Source organism: Heterobasidion irregulare, assembly GCF_000320585.1.
Source record: "Heterobasidion irregulare TC 32-1 unplaced genomic scaffold scaffold_10, whole genome shotgun sequence".
NCBI classification, from domain to species: Eukaryota; Fungi; Basidiomycota; class Agaricomycetes; order Russulales; family Bondarzewiaceae; genus Heterobasidion; species Heterobasidion irregulare.
The window spans coordinates 1,262,764-1,281,045 of NW_009258206.1; the positions used below are offsets into that span (position 1 = coordinate 1,262,764).

General features: G+C 53.3%; 6 protein-coding genes across 6 annotated transcripts; 4 read left to right on the forward strand and 2 right to left on the reverse strand.

The window, feature by feature from the left end:
• Positions 1–143: 143 nt before the first annotated feature.
• HETIRDRAFT_454717 (uncharacterized protein) lies at positions 144–1,163 on the reverse strand (the record flags this gene model as incomplete). Its single annotated transcript, XM_009552634.1, has 3 exons — positions 144–339; positions 411–619; positions 1,140–1,163. The coding sequence occupies 3 exons, from the start codon at positions 1,161–1,163 to the stop codon at positions 144–146; spliced, it is 429 nt and encodes a 142-aa protein (XP_009550929.1).
• Positions 1,164–1,627: 464 nt separating this feature from the next.
• Positions 1,628–3,320, forward strand: HETIRDRAFT_327286 (uncharacterized protein; the record flags this gene model as incomplete). The annotated part of the gene is made up of 9 exons (XM_009552635.1): positions 1,628–1,753; positions 1,814–2,078; positions 2,139–2,194; positions 2,249–2,377; positions 2,442–2,447; positions 2,503–2,650; positions 2,721–2,903; positions 2,958–3,178; positions 3,237–3,320. The coding sequence occupies 9 exons, from the start codon at positions 1,628–1,630 to the stop codon at positions 3,318–3,320; spliced, it is 1,218 nt and encodes a 405-aa protein (XP_009550930.1).
• A 1,433-nt stretch (positions 3,321–4,753) lies between these two features.
• HETIRDRAFT_388964 (uncharacterized protein) lies at positions 4,754–6,512 on the reverse strand (the record flags this gene model as incomplete). Its single annotated transcript, XM_009552636.1, has 8 exons — positions 4,754–4,925; positions 4,992–5,155; positions 5,212–5,392; positions 5,451–5,551; positions 5,610–5,904; positions 5,969–6,090; positions 6,149–6,244; positions 6,338–6,512. Coding segments are annotated over 8 exons (1,305 nt in total), but the record flags the coding sequence as incomplete, so codon positions are not given.
• Positions 6,513–6,836: 324 nt separating this feature from the next.
• HETIRDRAFT_429653 (uncharacterized protein) lies at positions 6,837–8,909 on the forward strand (the record flags this gene model as incomplete). Its single annotated transcript, XM_009552637.1, has 8 exons — positions 6,837–6,843; positions 6,868–6,977; positions 7,057–7,433; positions 7,491–7,713; positions 7,770–8,233; positions 8,300–8,546; positions 8,668–8,796; positions 8,844–8,909. 8 exons carry the CDS (start codon positions 6,837–6,839, stop codon positions 8,907–8,909), a joined length of 1,623 nt encoding a protein of 540 aa, XP_009550932.1.
• Positions 8,910–10,091: 1,182 nt separating this feature from the next.
• Positions 10,092–11,599, forward strand: HETIRDRAFT_421551 (uncharacterized protein; the record flags this gene model as incomplete). Its single annotated transcript, XM_009552638.1, has 3 exons — positions 10,092–10,339; positions 10,776–11,239; positions 11,304–11,599. The coding sequence occupies 3 exons, from the start codon at positions 10,092–10,094 to the stop codon at positions 11,597–11,599; spliced, it is 1,008 nt and encodes a 335-aa protein (XP_009550933.1).
• A 767-nt stretch (positions 11,600–12,366) lies between these two features.
• HETIRDRAFT_156533 (uncharacterized protein) lies at positions 12,367–18,149 on the forward strand (the record flags this gene model as incomplete). The annotated part of the gene is made up of 23 exons (XM_009552639.1): positions 12,367–12,659; positions 12,784–12,973; positions 13,048–13,079; positions 13,135–14,127; positions 14,209–14,365; positions 14,425–14,862; positions 14,917–15,159; positions 15,376–15,700; positions 15,761–15,809; positions 15,880–16,040; positions 16,102–16,237; positions 16,294–16,462; positions 16,512–16,589; positions 16,651–16,834; positions 16,896–17,049; positions 17,104–17,145; positions 17,197–17,243; positions 17,300–17,358; positions 17,410–17,421; positions 17,488–17,614; positions 17,675–17,722; positions 17,791–17,932; positions 17,994–18,149. The coding sequence occupies 23 exons, from the start codon at positions 12,367–12,369 to the stop codon at positions 18,091–18,093; spliced, it is 4,179 nt and encodes a 1,392-aa protein (XP_009550934.1). The 3' UTR covers positions 18,094–18,149.
• Between the last annotated feature and the right edge of the window lie 133 nt (positions 18,150–18,282).

Consider the following 18,282-nt stretch of genomic DNA (forward strand, 5'->3'; position numbering starts at 1 on the left):
TGGGACGAGCCCGAGCACACACGAAGGAACAGAAAAAGAAGTTCGACTTCACCGGCGACTGCAATGGACCCCGCTGATGCGAACAGCGGGGTCGCAAATTGCGCGAGTGAGGAGGACGGAGAGGAGCCTGTTTAGGTGGCTCGTTACAGCTCTGGTTGAACCCGCATTAGGGACGATGCGACACGCTCGGACTTGGGCTTGAGCTCGGGCTCGAGGACGTCGCACGCGTGTGCAGGCGTGCGTTCGTGGTAATACGAGCGCAAACGACAGACGCCGGCATCGAGAGAGGGTGCGAATATCAGCAGTAGTAGCAGGACAGCGTCGTTGCGCAGAGGGCGGCTGCGCGGAGACAGGAACGAGCACGACAGGAGTGAAGTGCGTGCTGGCGGGTTGGGGGCTCGGGCTCGGACCGAAGATCAGGTTTTTTGCGCGCGACGGGTATGCGAGGACACGGGTGCGAGTGCGGGTGTAGAACGTGGGGAGGGTGGGGATGGAGGTTGTTGGGGCGCTGCTTGGATGGCCAGGCACGTATCTGCGGGGTGAGGGCCGGTAACGCTACTGGAGTACGTGGGATGGAGGCTACGAGGAGAGGCAGCGAGCCTCGTGGCTTGCGGAAGACCTGAAAGCAATGGGGCAGGGTGGGACAGTGGTGGGGCAGTGGTGGGGCGAAAGCATTCAGTGTGAGCTAAATATATGACAACAAAAACGCGACATTTGTGTTAGTATAGAGTGATGATGTGTGCAAGGTGGATGACGGTGTATCCATTTCAACTGATTATTAGGATGTTAAAGGCCAGGGTGAATTCATAAGGCTTCTTCCATGTAAATATACTTCTCAAGTGGGGTTGATGAGGAACGCAACAAAATTGCTCCTCTGTCAACATGTCAACCCGAACATTTCGAGGATCTGCCCATCAGGCCACAGGACTTGACGAGGCAATGTACTTCCTCCACTCACTGAAGTCTTAACAACCATCGATGTGGGTTTCCTCGGAGTGATAACCCGTTCAAACATGACAATTAATCGCATAGACCCGTCCATGCCAGATGGCTGGACAGAGCCTTCACCCAAATTTATTTTCATCCGTGTCGCCCTTCCGATCTTCCTGCAACGCTCACACGTACTCTGCAGCACATACCCCCTGACCTTCGTTCCGATTCATCGTGCATGCTCAAAATGCCTCTCATTCAGATATGTAACTGTGCCTTCGTGGCTGTGACTATTACAGATGTCATGTCCAGGAACTACCACAGGCGCTGACGCCGATCCTATGCACGTCCCGAAAGTCAACCGCAAACCTTGATTCGTGGCAGATGAGCGCTGCTAAGGGAGATCAATTTGTCAAGGACGTGCCAAGTCTTCACAGTCTCTTTAACGCCACTGCCTACCTGCTATATGTAGGTCTCTCGTTCTTACTATAGCCGTGGGCCACGGATCACAGGTATGTGGGTCGAATTCCTACTTTTGTGTTCATCAGTTCAACAATATACATCTGTCAGCTCTTCATTTCCTGTCAAATGCACGTCTTCCCCGACCGCCGATTCAGAATCCCATAAATACCGCTGCTGAGGTCGTGTCTGATCGTACTTCTCCTCGGACTATCGCATAATTTTTGGGAGTCTCAACATGTCCTTGAAATCCGCTGGTCTTCTAGGCGTCGTCCTCTTTGCGCGCCACGGTGATCGCCTGGAGTTTTTCCAGGACCCGCTCACCTACAATCCGTCTAATACTCAGCTCACGCCACTCGGAACAGTATGTGTCTATGACTCGTCGTCATTTTCTCGATATATTAACCGAGTGATTTATCGCTAGGTTCAAGAGTTTCAATTGGGAAACTTCTTGCAGAATACCTACCTCAATACCGACTCTGCCTCGGCAATTCATAATATCTCTTTCCCAGTCGCTGATACTGAGCAACTATTGGTGCGAGCGGATGCGGCAGGCGAAGGCGAAACTATTCTCGTCTCCGTTGGTGCTTTGCTGCAGGGCTTGTTTCCGCCTACCTCCGAATTCAGTGTCGCGCTCGCGAATGGTAGCACTGTCGTGGGTGCAGGTGCAGGCTATCAATTTATACCAGGTCTGTCAAGATGTGACTAGCTTCCAATGTTGCGATTCAGTTTTTACTCTTCATTGCTAGTGGAATCGGTCGAGCCCAATGAGGACGTCTCCTTGAATTCCTTCACTTCGTGCCCCGTAAGCGATGCCCACATTGTTTGTTTTTGTTCAAAGCTCAAAAAGATTGTCTAGACTTTCGATCAGCACACAGCCGACTTCTATTCCTCCCCCCAATTTTTGCAGAAGGCACAGGAGGCGGCTCCTTTTTTGAACGCCCTTGCACCATATTTGGATGGACGTTCCACCAATTTCACAAACATGGTACGGAAATGACTTCTCCGCATGGCTGTATTTTCATTGACTCACGTCTTTGTGCTATTTTAAGTTCAATGTACGTCTATTCGGTTCGTCATCTGCAGACAATTTGACGGTTGTACAATACCCAGATATTCGATTTCGTTAACGTGCAAAATATTCACAATGCATCGTTCCATAAGGCATTACCTCCCACATTTGCGGAACAGGCATACGACTTCGCGAACTTCCACGAGAACGGCGTGTTCAGCGACACATCCCCCAACGGCATTGGAAACGGTTTGTACTCATGTTTGCCCGCCTTCAATCCTAAGTCCGCACTGACGGAATTGGTTTACTCGATGAACAGTCGCTATTCGCACGGCTCTTCCGTCAATCTTCAGCTCTCTCAACCGCATCGCCGACCCCTCAGACTCTCTGAAACTGGCTCTCAACGAGATCTCGTACAAGCCTTTCATCAGCTTCTTCAATATTACTGCTGCAAGTGTGGATTGGAACGGAAATGGGATCGCTGAGCCGCTGTTTGGGATTGGTCAGTCTGCGCTACGTTTCTCGATCAAACTCACTGAGTTGGGCGCTACGACAGTTGACTACGCCTCTGCTCTCGCCATCGAATTACATCCGCCTGGTCATTACGGTCAAGGTTCGGGCTCGGATAATGGTTCAGGAGGAAGCTCGACCGAGCCGTTCATTACGGTAAAATTCAAGAATGGGACGTCTGATGCCTCTTTTCATCCTGTCACTCTTGGCCTCTTTGGTGGAAACGCTACTAGCATCCCGCTGAGCACCTTCGTGAACACACTCCAAGTACGTAGATACACAAACATAGGGTGCGCCTGCTGACCTGGGAATCATTGTTTGGCAGTCCGCAGCGATTAACGGGACGGCTCAGTGGTGTACAGAGTGTCACCAGCAGTCATTGAGGGGATGTGCAGGATGTTCGGCTTGATTGAAGGTTGCCCTGCGTGATAGCCCTCAGGAATGAGCTGGCCATATGAGCTTTATGTGACAACTGTCTCAATTTGACACTGCAAATATATACATTCGTTTTGTATTGACAGTGAAATACCGAAGGTGCGCATAAGGTGCACACATGACCCGCAGCCAGTTCATTATGGACCTGGGATGGACGTGAGGTGTACATGGAATGATTCAGAGCTTGTTTCGCGTTGTGCTTGATGACCACTCACGATCGACAGCCGAGGGAATAAGAAACGAAGACATGGGAAGAGTGCACATTATATCCACATACGTCGGTGATATCGTACAGTGGTTCCTGAATCGATGTATGCGAGACCGGGAAAAGTAGAAGGTTTTGCTGTAGTAATGATGCTGGGAAAGAAACTCAATCAAATGAATCCAGAAATACACATGGTGAAAGGACATAAGGTGCGATGTCGAAAGCGAAAAAACAAAGATCAGAGAATGAAATTATACCGACGCAGTCAGCAGCGTCTCCGTCAACAGAGTGGCGCCGAAATCGAATATGTGAATGTACGCGATGGTTTGATGATGCAACATACCCTTCCTCCACTTTTGACCGCACCTCTTGGCCGGCCATTATCTATGATCACCAGACCGAATGTATGAAGCCGGCCTACGCCCTGGCGAACTTCTGAAGCGAGGTCAGCGTAGGTGTCGATGTCGAAGATTTGATTGTTGTGATAGTAGCTCCACCGTTCGTCTGCCCGAGGGTCACCGGCACCGCAGGTGGCTTTCGTCGTTTTGGTGGCGGTGCGGGCGCGGAGCGCCTCGGTGATGGCTTTTGAGCGGTCGTGTCTGTGTTCACAGTCCCAGGTGGTGCAACAGCGTTTGCTGACATCGTTGAAAGAACTGATTGGGACGACATGACGGAGGCGGGTGACAGAGGAGGTGAGGCCGTGGTAGTAGTGGAGGATAGTGGGAAGGCCGACGGATGCTGATGATATGGCGACACGATCCCGTCAACGCCAGTTCCAAGAGAATTGGCTCGTATAGGCGAAATGGGACCGTCTTTCTCTCGTTGACGTTCCTCATAACGATTGATGTTTGCGCGCTGGCCCAAGTCAGTCGAGTTGATCCTGTCCCGCCTCTTAGATGAAGGCGACGTAGCCACAACTACGCCCGGCAAGCTCAAAACACTGTCGTTGTTGGGCCTCCGAAGCGCCTCCAGTCCCTTGTGCACTACCCCGCCGCCACCAGATGCAGGTGCCAGTGTCCTCAAATTCTCAACACTCCTACTGCTCTTGTTCGACTTCTTGAGCGACCCGTGTCTTTCAAAGGTAGGCGGCGCAAGATACTCTTGCTTGGCAACCTGATCGTTACTTGGGCTCGATGTGCGATCGAGGTCTGCGATCGCGAGTTTGCCCGCGGCACCCTTGCGCAACTGCACGCACCACTCGCCGCTTAGACACCGCTCCACCAGCCGTCGTGTTGTCGCGCTCACGTCGCGGATTTCTGGGTGCTCGACCAGTGACTCGAGGGTGCGCACGATTTGCGGACGTTTGTAGGGCACCTGGCGAAGCTGTGTTTTCGTCAAGAGCGGGTGCAGGACGCGAAGATAGGTGTGACGAAGCTGCAGATGTGTCGGATATATCCATGAGGAATTGGTTTGCAGGCGAGGGAAAACCCGTAAACTCACAGATTCGGACTCTTCGTCAAGGTCCCCAAGTTCGCGCAGGAAAACATCGACAAGGACGCATAAGTCGTTGGTGTAAAAATATTCGGACGTGCCCTTCGTCGTAAATAGTAGATAGAGAATTTTGAGGACTAGAAGCTGCATCACGAGGTCTTCAGATGACCGGCCTGAGAAGCGCCAAACTGTCAGCGTAGGTCATTAAACGCCAATGGATTCGACAGACCTGCGCGATTGAGCATGAAAATCATGTTCCCCCCAAATGTCTGACTCAGCCCCAGACGTCGCATCAATACTTGCAAGACACGGTTGTCTGCTGCCTGTTGTGCAGATTCATATTCCTTGGCCGCCGGATCAGATGGCAGTGGTTTCAGGGATGCCACCATGAATTGTTCATTCAGGGCAACCTGGTGAACATCGGATGTTCATACTCGGAGCGGGTGATCCGAGAGAAAGGGGACATACAATCAACTTGATTACCGAGTAATTAAATGTCTCATCCTGCATATTTCGCGTCTGCTCCACAAGATCGAAAAGACGGTCGATAAAATCGTCGCCAAAAATTCCTTCAAAAGACAGACTCAGCCCTCGCCGTGAAACCAAACAGCAGATAATATCACTCACGCAATTCTTGCTTGGTGAGCTTCGAAGCCCTGCACACCTCATACAACAGCCTAACTCCTAGCGACCTTAACATGGCCTCGATCGGGATTGCCAGACCTTTCCAGCCTGTGCTAGGCCCTGTTACAGAGCCTGAATATGTATCCTCGATCTCCGGGTCGATGTCTACGAGGACATGGTCCATAAGCAGTGGAAGTATGGGCTGCCAGCGCTTGTACGAGCGAAGGAAGGAAGGATGACGTCGTCCATGCAGCACAAGGATGTTGTACAATATGAGTTGATGATGTGGATCTGTGTTCTATATGACAATGTTGGCAGAGTCCTATGAGACAGCAGAAAGGAAGATTGGCAGAGCGGCGCACCGATGTAGCCTCGTCCGTCAGAATTTCGCACATTCTTTCCGAGTGGAATGTGAATAACTCTGAGTCGAGAAGGAGCTCGCAGGCATGTTCAAGCTGTAGTGGGCTCTGTAAATATTGTTCTGCTCAGGGACGTGTTAGCTGAGGGGGACAGCTTAGGTAAAGATAGAGCAGAGTGCTCACCGTGGTACGTAGCGCAGAATGAGATGTACCTCTTCAAAGTCGAGTCCAGACTCGAAAGCGTGGCATTATTTGGAATACGTAGAATATCTTCGAGCTCTAAACGCGGAAAAGGAAAGGAGGTTCGTCGAAATTAGATGACGGGAGAAAGAAGACAGCTCTTGCGGGTTCCGAAATGAAAACAGCACGCACCGGACCAGAATTGTTGTGCGTTCTCAATCAAGTAGACGATTCCGAACGCATCGTCCATTGTCGAATGTGCAGCTGAAGTCGCTGCGCCGTTGCGGACGGGCTCTGCAGTATCCTCGTCGTCGACGTCTAGAAATATAGTGATCTGGTTCTTTGCTCCATGCACAGGCACATTCATTTTCCCACGCACATTCATCTGCTCCGATCGTTCACATCGATGTCAACGGCTCTAGACCACCTTTACACTTGCTTCGAGCAGCGACGACAACCTCGGCAGCCGCATTGTATACTCGTGAAAAGTGCTTGCTGCTGATATCAGACCGTTGTGCATGACAGTTCTCAGTCTCTATCTTCTCCGTAAGCAAGGCTTTCTTTTCTTCGGGAATTGATGATCTCGACTGCACGTACGTTAGTGTATATCGTTTACCTGTTTGGGGACGTCCACAATCTGGGGCGGCCTCCGGTCTGAGTTTGTCACTGACTTTTACGTCCACGTCGATCGATGAACTGTAAGTACACAATGTAACTTCCAGGTTCCATCTCGCCCGCAGTCAGCATGAGTGGATTGTTCATTCTCCCAACAGAACTCATTGAGAAAGCTCTGAAGCATCTTGATCATCATTCCATCTTGACATGCAGACGGGTGAGCGTTTCCCTGTGTTAATGAGGTCCTTTCAGTGATGGGTGCGGGCGCTAATGTAGTATCGCCTGGGCTGTCATAGGTTTGTCGCAGCTTACATGCTCTGATTGATGGCTCAACAGCGATCCAATTTGTGATTGCGTTTGGATCCTCCGGACAAGAGGACGGAATATATAGCCTTCTCGGGGCGAGCGAGCGTTTGAAGATGCTAGCAGATCACCAAACTGCATGGAAAAAGCTTCAGTGGCGAGAGTACACATGTGTCCCCACGAAGGGAGAGATGTTTGCACTTCAAGGAGGTGTATATGCGGAGTGCGACGATACATCCTGCATCATATATTTTACGCAGCTTCATTCTCGCCTGCGGGGAATCGATGCGAAGGAGTGGCAAGTCAATCTTGAATTTCCCTTTAGGGATGCTGCTATCGATCCAACCCAGGATCTGCTCGTCACGGTTGGGTATGTTTTATTTCAAGTTTCTCAATGTCATCTTTCTTGACCTACCGCTGAGTTCAGGCGAAACCGGTCACGTAATATAAATCTATTGTCGATGTCGTCTGGAGATGTCCATCCTGCTGCTATTGCATCAACTATATCGCTACCCTCCATCCCAGGACTGAGCAATTCTACTGACTACGACATTGTCATAGATCGCGATCGTCTTGGTATCTTAATCCTCATCAGTGAGGCGCCCCGGGAGCTGGTGATATGGAATTGGAAGACTGGGATGATCATCATGGTGAACCTTTGTACCTGGTATGCTTAGAGGCCGATTTCTAACGATTTACTATCAAGTGGTTGCATGGAAGAAAGATCAAGTCGGCTCCAATCTTCCTAGATGAACGCTTCGTCTTAGTTGGCCGTTACTTTGATTCGCCTGCAGATGGCAACAACTATGCAGAGCTGGTGATTTACGACCTGCGAGCCACTTCTCCACAAAACTTTGATGTGGCATGCGCACCATATCATTGCACGTTTCAGTTTCCCCCGTTCAGTCGAGGCTTCTCCATTTTCGCAGATCCCAGCGCTGATTGGGAGCCTAGGGCAGATCTGCGCGCCCCCTTTCATGCCTCGCCTAGGGATCGGCTTCTTCTTGTAGGAATTCGCGGCTTATGCCTGTTAATTCGCTCGCAATCTCTGCTAGATCATTCACATGACCCCGAGTTTTCCACAAGTCACCATGTATGGTCCTGGGGAACGTGGTGTTCTAGAGATTTCCATGACTTGGCGCTGCTCTCAGATCAACGATCGAGTCCAACGTATAGTTGCATTTCATACATGCGATGCGTTGAAACTCTGCGATCTATCCATTTTAATGACGATAGGATCCACCTCCGGGTATATGACTGCCATCCCGAGCGGATTGCCCCTTCCAAGCGCAATTGTTTGGAAATGGAAGGGTGGAGAAGGTTAGGACCTCGAGGCTTGTATCCATGGGCTAGCAATGGCATGGACAGTGGTGTATCAGCAGTCCCATCCGCCTTTTGCAAGGACCTTACCCTGCCGTTCCAAGTCGACCCATATGCAACGGAGACGGTCATGCTCAGTCAAGATACTCTTGTGGTTCTTGAAGTGTGTAGTCTGTCGTGTTTGTCTAGTTGGCACGTTAACCATGTCCGCGGCGTTTTTTCAGGAGAGGGATGATGATTCAGGGAAAATCCATTACTTTACTTTCTGAGCCTTTCAAGAACAGCATACTGGTGAGTCTGTTGTCGATCTGGACTTTACTGTGCGAATATTATTCATATGGCTCCTCTTCCTTCCAAGGGTGAGGCACTATTTCCGAGGGAAGGGAATCATCATACGCATGGGCGAAGATCATGTGTGTTGTCGTGTGTGAGGAACATATATACTGCTATCCGACATAAGACACAAGGTTCTGTGACAAGTTGCAACGAAACGAGGCGAAAAGGTCAAGGTGTCGCCATGGACTGAGTGAGGTAAAAGCGAGGGCTCCAAAGAGAAATCCCATACATTAACCGAAGAATTATCCTAGCATTAAAGGCACTTTTCCTTGAATAGGGCCTCAACAAATGTGCTGCCAATATGGTAGGCGACGGTCTCTGACGCCAGAATCTGCCAGCAGGCATTCAGACTTGGGGTCTGCTGAAGCTTCCGTTTTGAGAACCGCGTATCTTCTAACTCGTCCCTCAATGAGGAAATCGGAACGTTCAAGAAGTGTCCACATCATAAGACCGCATTGTCTTGAGTTGGTGCTTATGAAAGGGTTCAACTAGCTGATGACATGTTAACCAAGCTCGCTTGTACGAGTTTCGGAAGAGAAGAGGCAATGTCTGTTATCAAGAAATTGTCAAGGGGCAGATACAGTGGGCGCCACCCTTAGAGAGACCAGACCTGGTGAATCACGGACTATGAAGTCAGTGGGTCTAGGCCGTGGACCAAAGATCGAAAAACAGCTGGTCGAGAGTTTGCGGACAATGCGACCTACTAAACTTGACTCTCTTCCGCTCGCTGGCACCTCCTTCCCAGTTCTGGCGACGTGCTTGCGGCGTAAGCTATGGGTGATCACATAGCCAGATAACCTCCAGTTCGTTGACAGATGGCCGCACTGAGTCCACCAACACCTGTTGACACGGATCATCGAGGTGGCTCTGGCATGAGCTGGCATGTCACCCAGGTCTGATCAAGGCACAGAGGAGCGAGGAGTCTCAGTGAAGTCTCTGGGCGCCGAGGAGATTGGAAAGAAAGCCAGCGCGATTGGGCAGGTCAATTTTCCACGACGAGTGCCTATTGTCAGCTTCGCGAGCAACCACGGAATGCAAAGTGAGCGTCAGTTTTTATGCCAGAGTCGTACTACATTCATGTATATGGGGGGTGAAGACGGGAATGGCACTCGTGCTGGCTGGACGGGGTGCTAGAGCGAGGGCGAGCGTTCGTGCCTGCTGTCGACGGCGGCTGGATGACGACTGACGTCAAACTTTGTGGCTGCCGACAAGCCGAGTGTGTAAGCAAGCGTCCGCTCCGAATAAACACTGCAATTGGACCTTCTCGTCTGTTCCACTCTTTCCCCTCCTCCCTTCCAGTCTAATCATCCTCTCTAGCTAGATATCCCTTCCTCCTTTCACGAAAATCAGTACTTGAACGAGCCGTCTAGTCATGTCCTCCTTGCACCCCGATACTGCGCACGCCGCGGCGGTCATGCCTCTTCCTCATCGTCGCGATTCTACCTCCGCGAAAAACAAGCCACCAGTCTGGGCGGTCGACAGCACGATCGCACCCACCGTACCAGCACCTCTCACCGCCAAGTGCTCGCGACACGAGACTGGACGGGAAGGTGTTTGCTGCAAGGAGCTCAGGGGAGACGATGAACGGACGTTGGTCGACCCGGATGTGGTCCGAGATGTGTGCGTCTTTGTTCATCTCCTTCCAGTTTCTTTCCGGTCCAATTCTCCATCGAATGTGCCTAAACGAATGAAGAGTATTGGGGCGCACGCTTACAGTGTGCACTCGCGCAGCACGTCTTTCACGGCTGCCCGTGAGGTGTTACAAAAATGTGCCCCATGTGCACTTCACGACCTTCACTATGCATCCACGCTTATTATAGCACATCCTTCGAAATGATCGCCCACATTTCTCGCTTTGTGCGGCCACATGGTGGCGCGAAGTGTCCTCGTGCACCCTTCTCTTCATCCCGTCTTCCGTCCAGAACGCTTTCGATAAGCCCGCGTTCTATCCGCCAATGGAAATACCTTTTTCCCGTTCTGTACCTATAGATTTTCCTTTATACTGTCTACTTTCCCATCTGTCGATGCTCATGTGCTGATTGGCCGCTGCGCGCAGTGTCATCGGGCTCTCCGACGGCTTGACAGTTCCCTTTGCGCTCACAGCGGGTCTCTCTTCGCTCGGCGAATCGAAACTGGTCGTGCTTGGCGGTATCGCCGAACTTATCGCCGGTGCCCTCTCCATGGGCATTGGCGGCTTCCTCGCGTCGCAAGCCGAGCGCGATCACTATCGGTACCTGCGCCGCACGACCGCCGCGCGGGTCCTGCGCTCGTGTGACGGCGAGATGGAACGCGAGGTGCACGCCGTACTGGGCCGCGTGGGCGTCGACGAGAAGGTCTCGCGCCAGGTCACACGCAGCTTGCTCGAGGCGGAGATGAACGGGGGCGGGAGCGAAGTGGGTTCACATCACAACCACGCGTCGAGCTCGGTTGGGAGTGTGAGCGATGAGGAGGAGGCGGGGCTGCGGTGGAGTCAGGACGTGGGTGTCACGCCGTTCTTGCTCAAGTTCGGTGAAGGGCTCGGTATGTCCGATCGCGTCCTCCCGTCCACTTGACGTACGCTTAACTGATCGCTTTCGAAACGCAGAGGAAGTTCCGACGAAGCGCTTGTATCTCTCCGCGTTCACGATTGGGATGGGATACTTCCTTGGTGGGCTGATCCCGCTCTTGCCGTACTTCTTCATCGAGCGCGCGCACGTCGCGCTCATCTACTCGTGTCTGTTCACGGGCATCATACTGCTCGTGTTTGGAGCCGTGAAGGCGCGCATCACGGGTGCAGGACAAGGTGTCGGCGGGTATGTCTGGGGCGCGGTGAGCACGCTGTTGGTCGGTGGCGCGGCCGCTGCGGCTGCATATGGGATCGTCGCGTTGATGGAGAAATAATCGGCCCTTGGCCACCACCACAGCTTTCCCTCGTCTCTTATGAGGAAGGGTTTTCCCTGTCTATCACTTGAGCTCGGCTCCCTCTGTAGCCGTTCATAATCTTCGATCGCTCGTCAGCCTGTTGCCTTCAGCATCCACTCAGTCTCGTTTATTACACTTCGTATTATTTCTACGTCTACCCTTCTTTGTATTGGCTCGATCATCGTGTATACGCCTGGTTCGATCTTTTTTTCCGCGCTTCTTGTGTACCTCTGTACAGCAGGCGACAGTAGACTCTTGGCTTGTTCCCGACCATGGGATTGATCGATGTGGACGGCGTGCCCCTCTACCCAACCCTTGGTGACCTCAGCATTTGATACATGACAATGGCATCCGGGAGATACCGCTGAAGGTCAGCTGGACTAGTCCGACATGAAACTTCCTGTCCCATTTTGCATTCCGCGACGTGTATATTCTGTGTTCAGGCGAGTTTGTCAGACAAAGCGGCTCGAAAAGCCAGGTAGGATTCCGTTTCCTCTTCCTCGACTATTGTCACTGCGTTGGAAAGACTGCTGAGATCCACGCGTTCGTGAGACATTGAGCTCGCTCGTCCAGGGACCAGCTGATCCTTCCGAAAGCGGAAGCTGAGCACTGGCGTGAGTGCATGATTTCCGGGTGCACCGTCCAATATATGCCGAGCACCGACCCACGACTGAAACATGTCGCCCGTCTATCGAGGCGTCTGTGCTTTGCGGGGCAGCCTCCTCACAACCCTCCAATAAACACCCATGTCTCCCCACCGCCGCCTCCATCGCATCGCGCAGACCCTCGCCCCCGCCCCGCCCTCGCTTGGCCAGCTCACGCTCGGCGAGATCACGTACGACGTCCCCGCGTCGGCCACGCCCTCGCGGCTCCCCCACTTCGCGGGCCCCGACGGCGGCGCGCCGCCGCTCGACGTGCGCGACGCGTTCAACCTCGACAATCTGCACTTCTTGCTGCAGAAGTACCTCCTCGGGCAGGACGTGTTCTTGCTCTCGCAGCCGGGGCCGTATGCGCGGCGCCTCGCCATGACGTTTTGCAGGTGAGTTTGACGTGGGCTGCGTCACTTTTTGATCGGGGACGCGCGCGCGTTTAGCGAGGCGGAGAGGCCGTGCGCTTGCGATGGGATTTTTGAGAGATGGTGCTGATGCTGATGGCGCATATAGTCTGGTGAATTCGGAGTATGAGTATATTGCGCTGCATCGGGACGTTGGAGAGACGGAGTTGAAGCAGGGCAGGGAAATTAAGGCGGGAGGGAATCTAGTATATGTCGATAGCGCCGCGGTGCGGGCTGTGAAGCATGGCCGCATTTTGATCATAGAAGGTATAGAGAAGGCCGAGAGAGGCATTATGCCAGTACGCGCATCCTCGTACGCGGCTCGATTGGCAGAATATGCTGACCTTTTTTAAATCACGACCACTGTCGATAGGTTCTCAATAATCTACTGGAGAACAGAGAAATGTACGTGCTCAGACGGTGTAACAGGAAAGCTACTACTGACGTCACCGTGCTGCAGGAACTTGGACGACGGAACGCACATTCTGCACCCTCATCGATATGCCCTGTTAGAGACCTCAGACTCGAAACGCGAGACCGCAGGCAAACTCTTCGTACCGGCGCACAAGAACTTCCGCGTCATCGCGATCGCCGCCCCAGTCCCACCCTACGCAGGATACCCCCTGGACCCGCCCTTCCGCAGCCGCTTCCAAGCGCGCTTTGTCGACCCCGTCGGCGCCCTCCTCGCCCTCACCCATCCCGCTCCCTCCGCACCGCTCTCCACCCCATCCACCGCTCTCGCAAACAAGCTCCGCGACCTTATCCTGTCGACGCAGTACGCGAGTGAGGCGCGCCATGAGCTCGACACCGTCGCGCGCCCCGCACTGCCCGCGTTCCCACAGACCGCACTGCAAAAGTTGAACAGCATCGTATCCGTGTTCGCGCCTCCGCCACTACTGGCGCCGGAACAGCTATCGCGGCTGTTGTTGGTCCTGCACCCTTCGCTCGTGTATGCGCCGTTCCAAGCGTGGGCGATGCTGAGCACGCGCACCGAACAAGCCGGACTCGGCGCGCTCGGAGCCGCCCGTTCGAGCCACGGGGAAGATATTGGAATTCTGGGGTATCGTGCGCGCAGCATCGAGCGCGTAGACAGCAACACAGCGCGCGTGGTCTTCGAGAGCGCTGCGCAGACCGTCTCGCTGGAGGTTCCCGCGGGACCGAAGCAGCTGCGTCCGTTCCCGTTCGTGGGCGACCTGGAGTTCTTCGCGACGGAGCGGTTCCTTGGTATCTTGACGTGTTTTCTCCAGGCGCATGCTCTGGGCTGGGATATTTCGTACGTCCCGCCTGCGCTGCCGTCCACCGGCTCGTGCTCGACGTCGCTCCTCGTGAAAACATTCGGAGAAATATTGGGGTACGAGACCGAGGCCGTGCATATGTACAAAGAGCTCGGCGGGAGAGAGCTGTTGATGAGGCGCAAGATTGAAGACGGCGGAGCGACGACATGGGAACCCAGGTAAAATATGTTTTTTCGAAGCGAAATCGTCCCTTTTCAGTTCTGTCGGCATTGACAATGTTATTATCTCCCTTTCTAAAGCCCCCTTGTTGAGGGTGCCTGGGCAGGCCGATTGGTCCACATGTCCGGACTGGACGTCATCGGCTTGACCGCTGGCTCGTTGGCTCGCCTGACTCAGGACAGAGAGGTTGAACTCTGGGGTTCCACTCGCATTGTGTCTTCAGCCTCCGAAGCCGAGGTGCGTGTCTCATCACATCGAAATTCTACGAATACGCATTGTTCCTCACACCGAAATAGGCTGCCGAGGGAGGACTCTCGACGACCCACCGCTCCTTCCGCATGATCAGCACGTCTTCCAAATCCACCGCCCTCCGCGACTGGCTCTCCGACGAGCATGCTAATATGTTCTTGCCCATCCCTGCGCAACCGATGGACCACGCCGAGGAGTCCGCCGTCCTCCTCCAGACCGGCTGTCCGCCGCATCATGTGAAGACGCTGCTGTCCTTCGCGGAGAAGTACAGACAGAGCATACCCTCCGAGGACATGCTCAAGAACCGCAAGCTCGGCACGCGCTCACTCGTGAGGATCGCGCGTCGCTTGGCGGGATTCCCCTGGGACGACGATTTGCACGCGTTGATCAGTCGCGTGCTCTTGGCGGAATTTTTACCTACGACGGAGAAAATGAGCTTGGAGAGCCTGTTCGAGGAGTGCGAGATCAAGCGTTTTACGAATGTGGTGAGTAACTTTGCTTGTATTACTCTGATTTGATTGTGGACATGCAGTTCGAAGTTCCACCCGTCCCCCGTCCCGGAGGAGCGTGGCGTTCTATTTCCGCCGCCCAGTGACCCATTGCGCAAGGTCGAGTCTACGTTTATACCTCAGTTCCCTGCTGAGCAGGATCCTGAGGGCGTGGCATCCTATGTGCCCCACATGGACCACTTTTATGACAATAGCCTCCAATCGGCGCTCATGCGAGACCTTGCCGTGGACTTTGAGCTTTTGGGGGAGCACCTGGTACTTCTCGGGAACCAAGTACGTTTTTCCTTGCTGTCTTGAGCAGTGTTTGGGATGTTGACGGCATCCATCGTAGGGAGTAGGGAAGAACAAATTGATAGATAGGTCCGCTCGCCCATCATTGACTTTTTATGCCGATCTTTCTAAACACCTATGCGTACCACAGATTGTGCCAGGTAGGGATGCGTTGTCTGAGACCTCGCCGCTCGCATTTAACACGCGCCGTATTTTCAGCTTCTTCGACGGCCCAGAGAATACATCCAGCTTCACCGCGATACCACCGTCAACCAGCTGTTGTTCCAGACATCCCTCGAAGGCGGCGTCATCAAGCACACCGACTCGCCGTTGGTCCGGGCTATGATACTTGGCCGCGTGATCATCATCGATGAGGCCGACAAGGCGCCGGAGCACGTTGTCGCTATATTCCGCAGCCTTGCCGGACAAGGCGAGCTCACCCTCCCTGATGGGCGGCGGCTTCGCCGCGTGAGAGAAAGAGATGGCGATATTGAGGTTCATCCTAACTTCCGCTTGGTCCTGCTGGCCAACAGGCCAGGATATCGTGCGTATATGTCATTTTCCTTTTCCGACCCGAGAATTGATGTGCGCATTTCGTCGTCAGCGTTCCTTGGAAACCATTTCTTGCAGGTCCTTGGAGACAATTTCAGTTGGTAAGCTCGCTGGCTGGTTGATTGATCTCTTTGCTGTACCCGGTTTGATCGTCTTACGACGGGTCTTCAGCCACTCAGTCTGGAACCCGGATCTCGAATCCGAGCGGAGACTGCTTGCACAGCTTGCCCCAGAACTGGAGGAAGATATACTGATTCGCCTAGTCGGCGTATTCGACGACCTCAGAAAGGGATACGACGATGGATCTCTGACATATCCTTACTCGCTACGAGGCCAGTTGCCTTTTCCGCCTTCGTCACTACGGCGCTACTTATTGACGCGCCGCGAATGCAGAGCTGATCGCCATCGTGCGCCACATGCGCACGTACCCGACTGATACTCTAGATCACGCCCTGCGCAATGTTTTCGACTTTGACGTGCACAAACCAGATGCGATCGACAAATTGGCGGCCATCTTGGAGCACCATGGGTGAGCTCCGACTCCCTATAAAATCTATTTATGTGTCGGAAGCTGAAGGATCTCAGGTTGCAGGTCAAGCGCCTCGGGCTGGACGCGGGTCGCGATGCGGCGCAGAAGCGTGTGCTCGATTTGAAGTTCGAGCCCAAGGGGTCGACTGACCTCGATAAACCGAAGTTTGGGAAGGAGGACCCGAATAACGAGCCGCACCACGGGGGTAACACCTGGGCCGGAGGCGTACGTGCATCATGTTTCCGCGGCACTCATCGCTGACAAGCCTGGACAGTCTGGTGGACGGGATACAGCCGGGATGGGAGGGCGCGGTGGATATATGCGCTTGTTCAAGGGACACGATATCAAGCAGGTAGGCATACTTTGCGATTGCCCCCCCTCTATTGACGGCCCCTTATCTATGTTCTTGTCAGGTATCAGACGAACTGAAGAAGGACGTCCCCGACGAGATTAGGGAACAAGCCCGAGAGATGGCTCGACAGGAGTTGGCCCGACGACTAGAGGAGCTCAATATGAGTGCCGCGGAAGCAAAGGGGTACGGCTCACTGTTGACCTCTGTGCAGGCGCACATTGCGCAACTGCACGATTTACTTGAGCGTCAGTCATTTTTCGCATACTTTCTGCGTGTCGCTAACCCTGTGTCTTCTGGCACTGGCAGACCTTGCGGCCAAAGAAGAAGAGCGAGTGTGGATCAAGCGGCAGACAGATGGGGAGCTGGATGACAGTCGCCTGACGGAGGGTCTAACAGGTGAAGCTACGGTTTACAAACGAAGAGGAATGGCCAAGCCGGAGTTGGGTCGGCCTCAGATCAAGTCCGTATTTGATTGTGCATGGCCCAATCCCGTTTAATTGATTGAATCCTCCAGGCCAAAACGTATCCGGTTCTTGTTCGACATCAGCGGCTCCATGTAGGAAGCAATCGCATTGCCCTTCTCGTCCATCATTAATGTGCGAACCAGGTATCGTTTCCAGTACGACGGCCGTCTACAGAGGAGCTTGGAGACAGGCAAGCACCTGATCTAATCATTTTGCATCAGGGTAAATGCTGATAGAGCGGAAAAGCGGTGATGCTGATGGAAAGCTTCAACCGACTGTCAAGGAAGGATAAATACGTATGGGATGTGAGCGGTTCGGCTTTTCGCTCGACCGCTTATCTGACAATTTAATGTCAGGTATATGGCCATGTAAGCTTTACACCGCCCATTGCCTGAAGAACGCCTTGAGTCGGGCCTCACACCTTTCTCCTACAGTCAGGAGACTCCGCAGACATCCCACTTGTGCAGATGGGGCAAAGCGTGTCTGAAGTGTCTGAACGTTGGGCTGTCGTAGAAAAGATGAACCTCGTCACCCAGTACGCTTTCGCCGGAGACTTCACAGGCACGTATGAATGTGCCCTCCTCCGCCCGAACTCCGAACTCAATGATCCTTCTCTGTCAGTTGAAGCCCTCGAGAAGGCGACCACGGAGGTTTCTAAATTTGACGGAGGTCGGCCGCCTTTCCTCGAGCACCCCGTTTCGAGTCGATGTTGACAGCTTTCACCTCGCACCCTCTAGACGACCACTTCGTCATCGCCATCTCGGACGCCAACTTCTCCCGATATGGCATTACCGTGGAAGACCTCAAGAGAGCGATGAACCGCCATCCAAAGGTCCACACCGCGCTGATTTGCATCGGCGAGGGGGCTGAAGCGTCCTGGTGCGTGCATGTCCATAGGTTTCTCCGGTGCCGCTGCTGACATCAAACATCCTCACATCAGGATTCCGAAGAATTTTCCGGGGCGGGGATTCAGGGTGGCCAATACGTCCGACATCCCGAAGGTCCTACGCAGTATCTTGTCTTCGATGATCGACCGGTGATTTTGTGCATGTATCACAAGCCGGTACTGACAAATGGAGCTATATTCAAACACCACAGCTGACGGTGTTCGTCATCAAAATGGTCGTCTGTGATTGTGCCAACGTCGATCTGTTCATGATCGCCTCACTCACAATAGTCTAAAAGGTTAGACAACATTTGTCGGCACCAATATCCAGCGTTAGATCCGC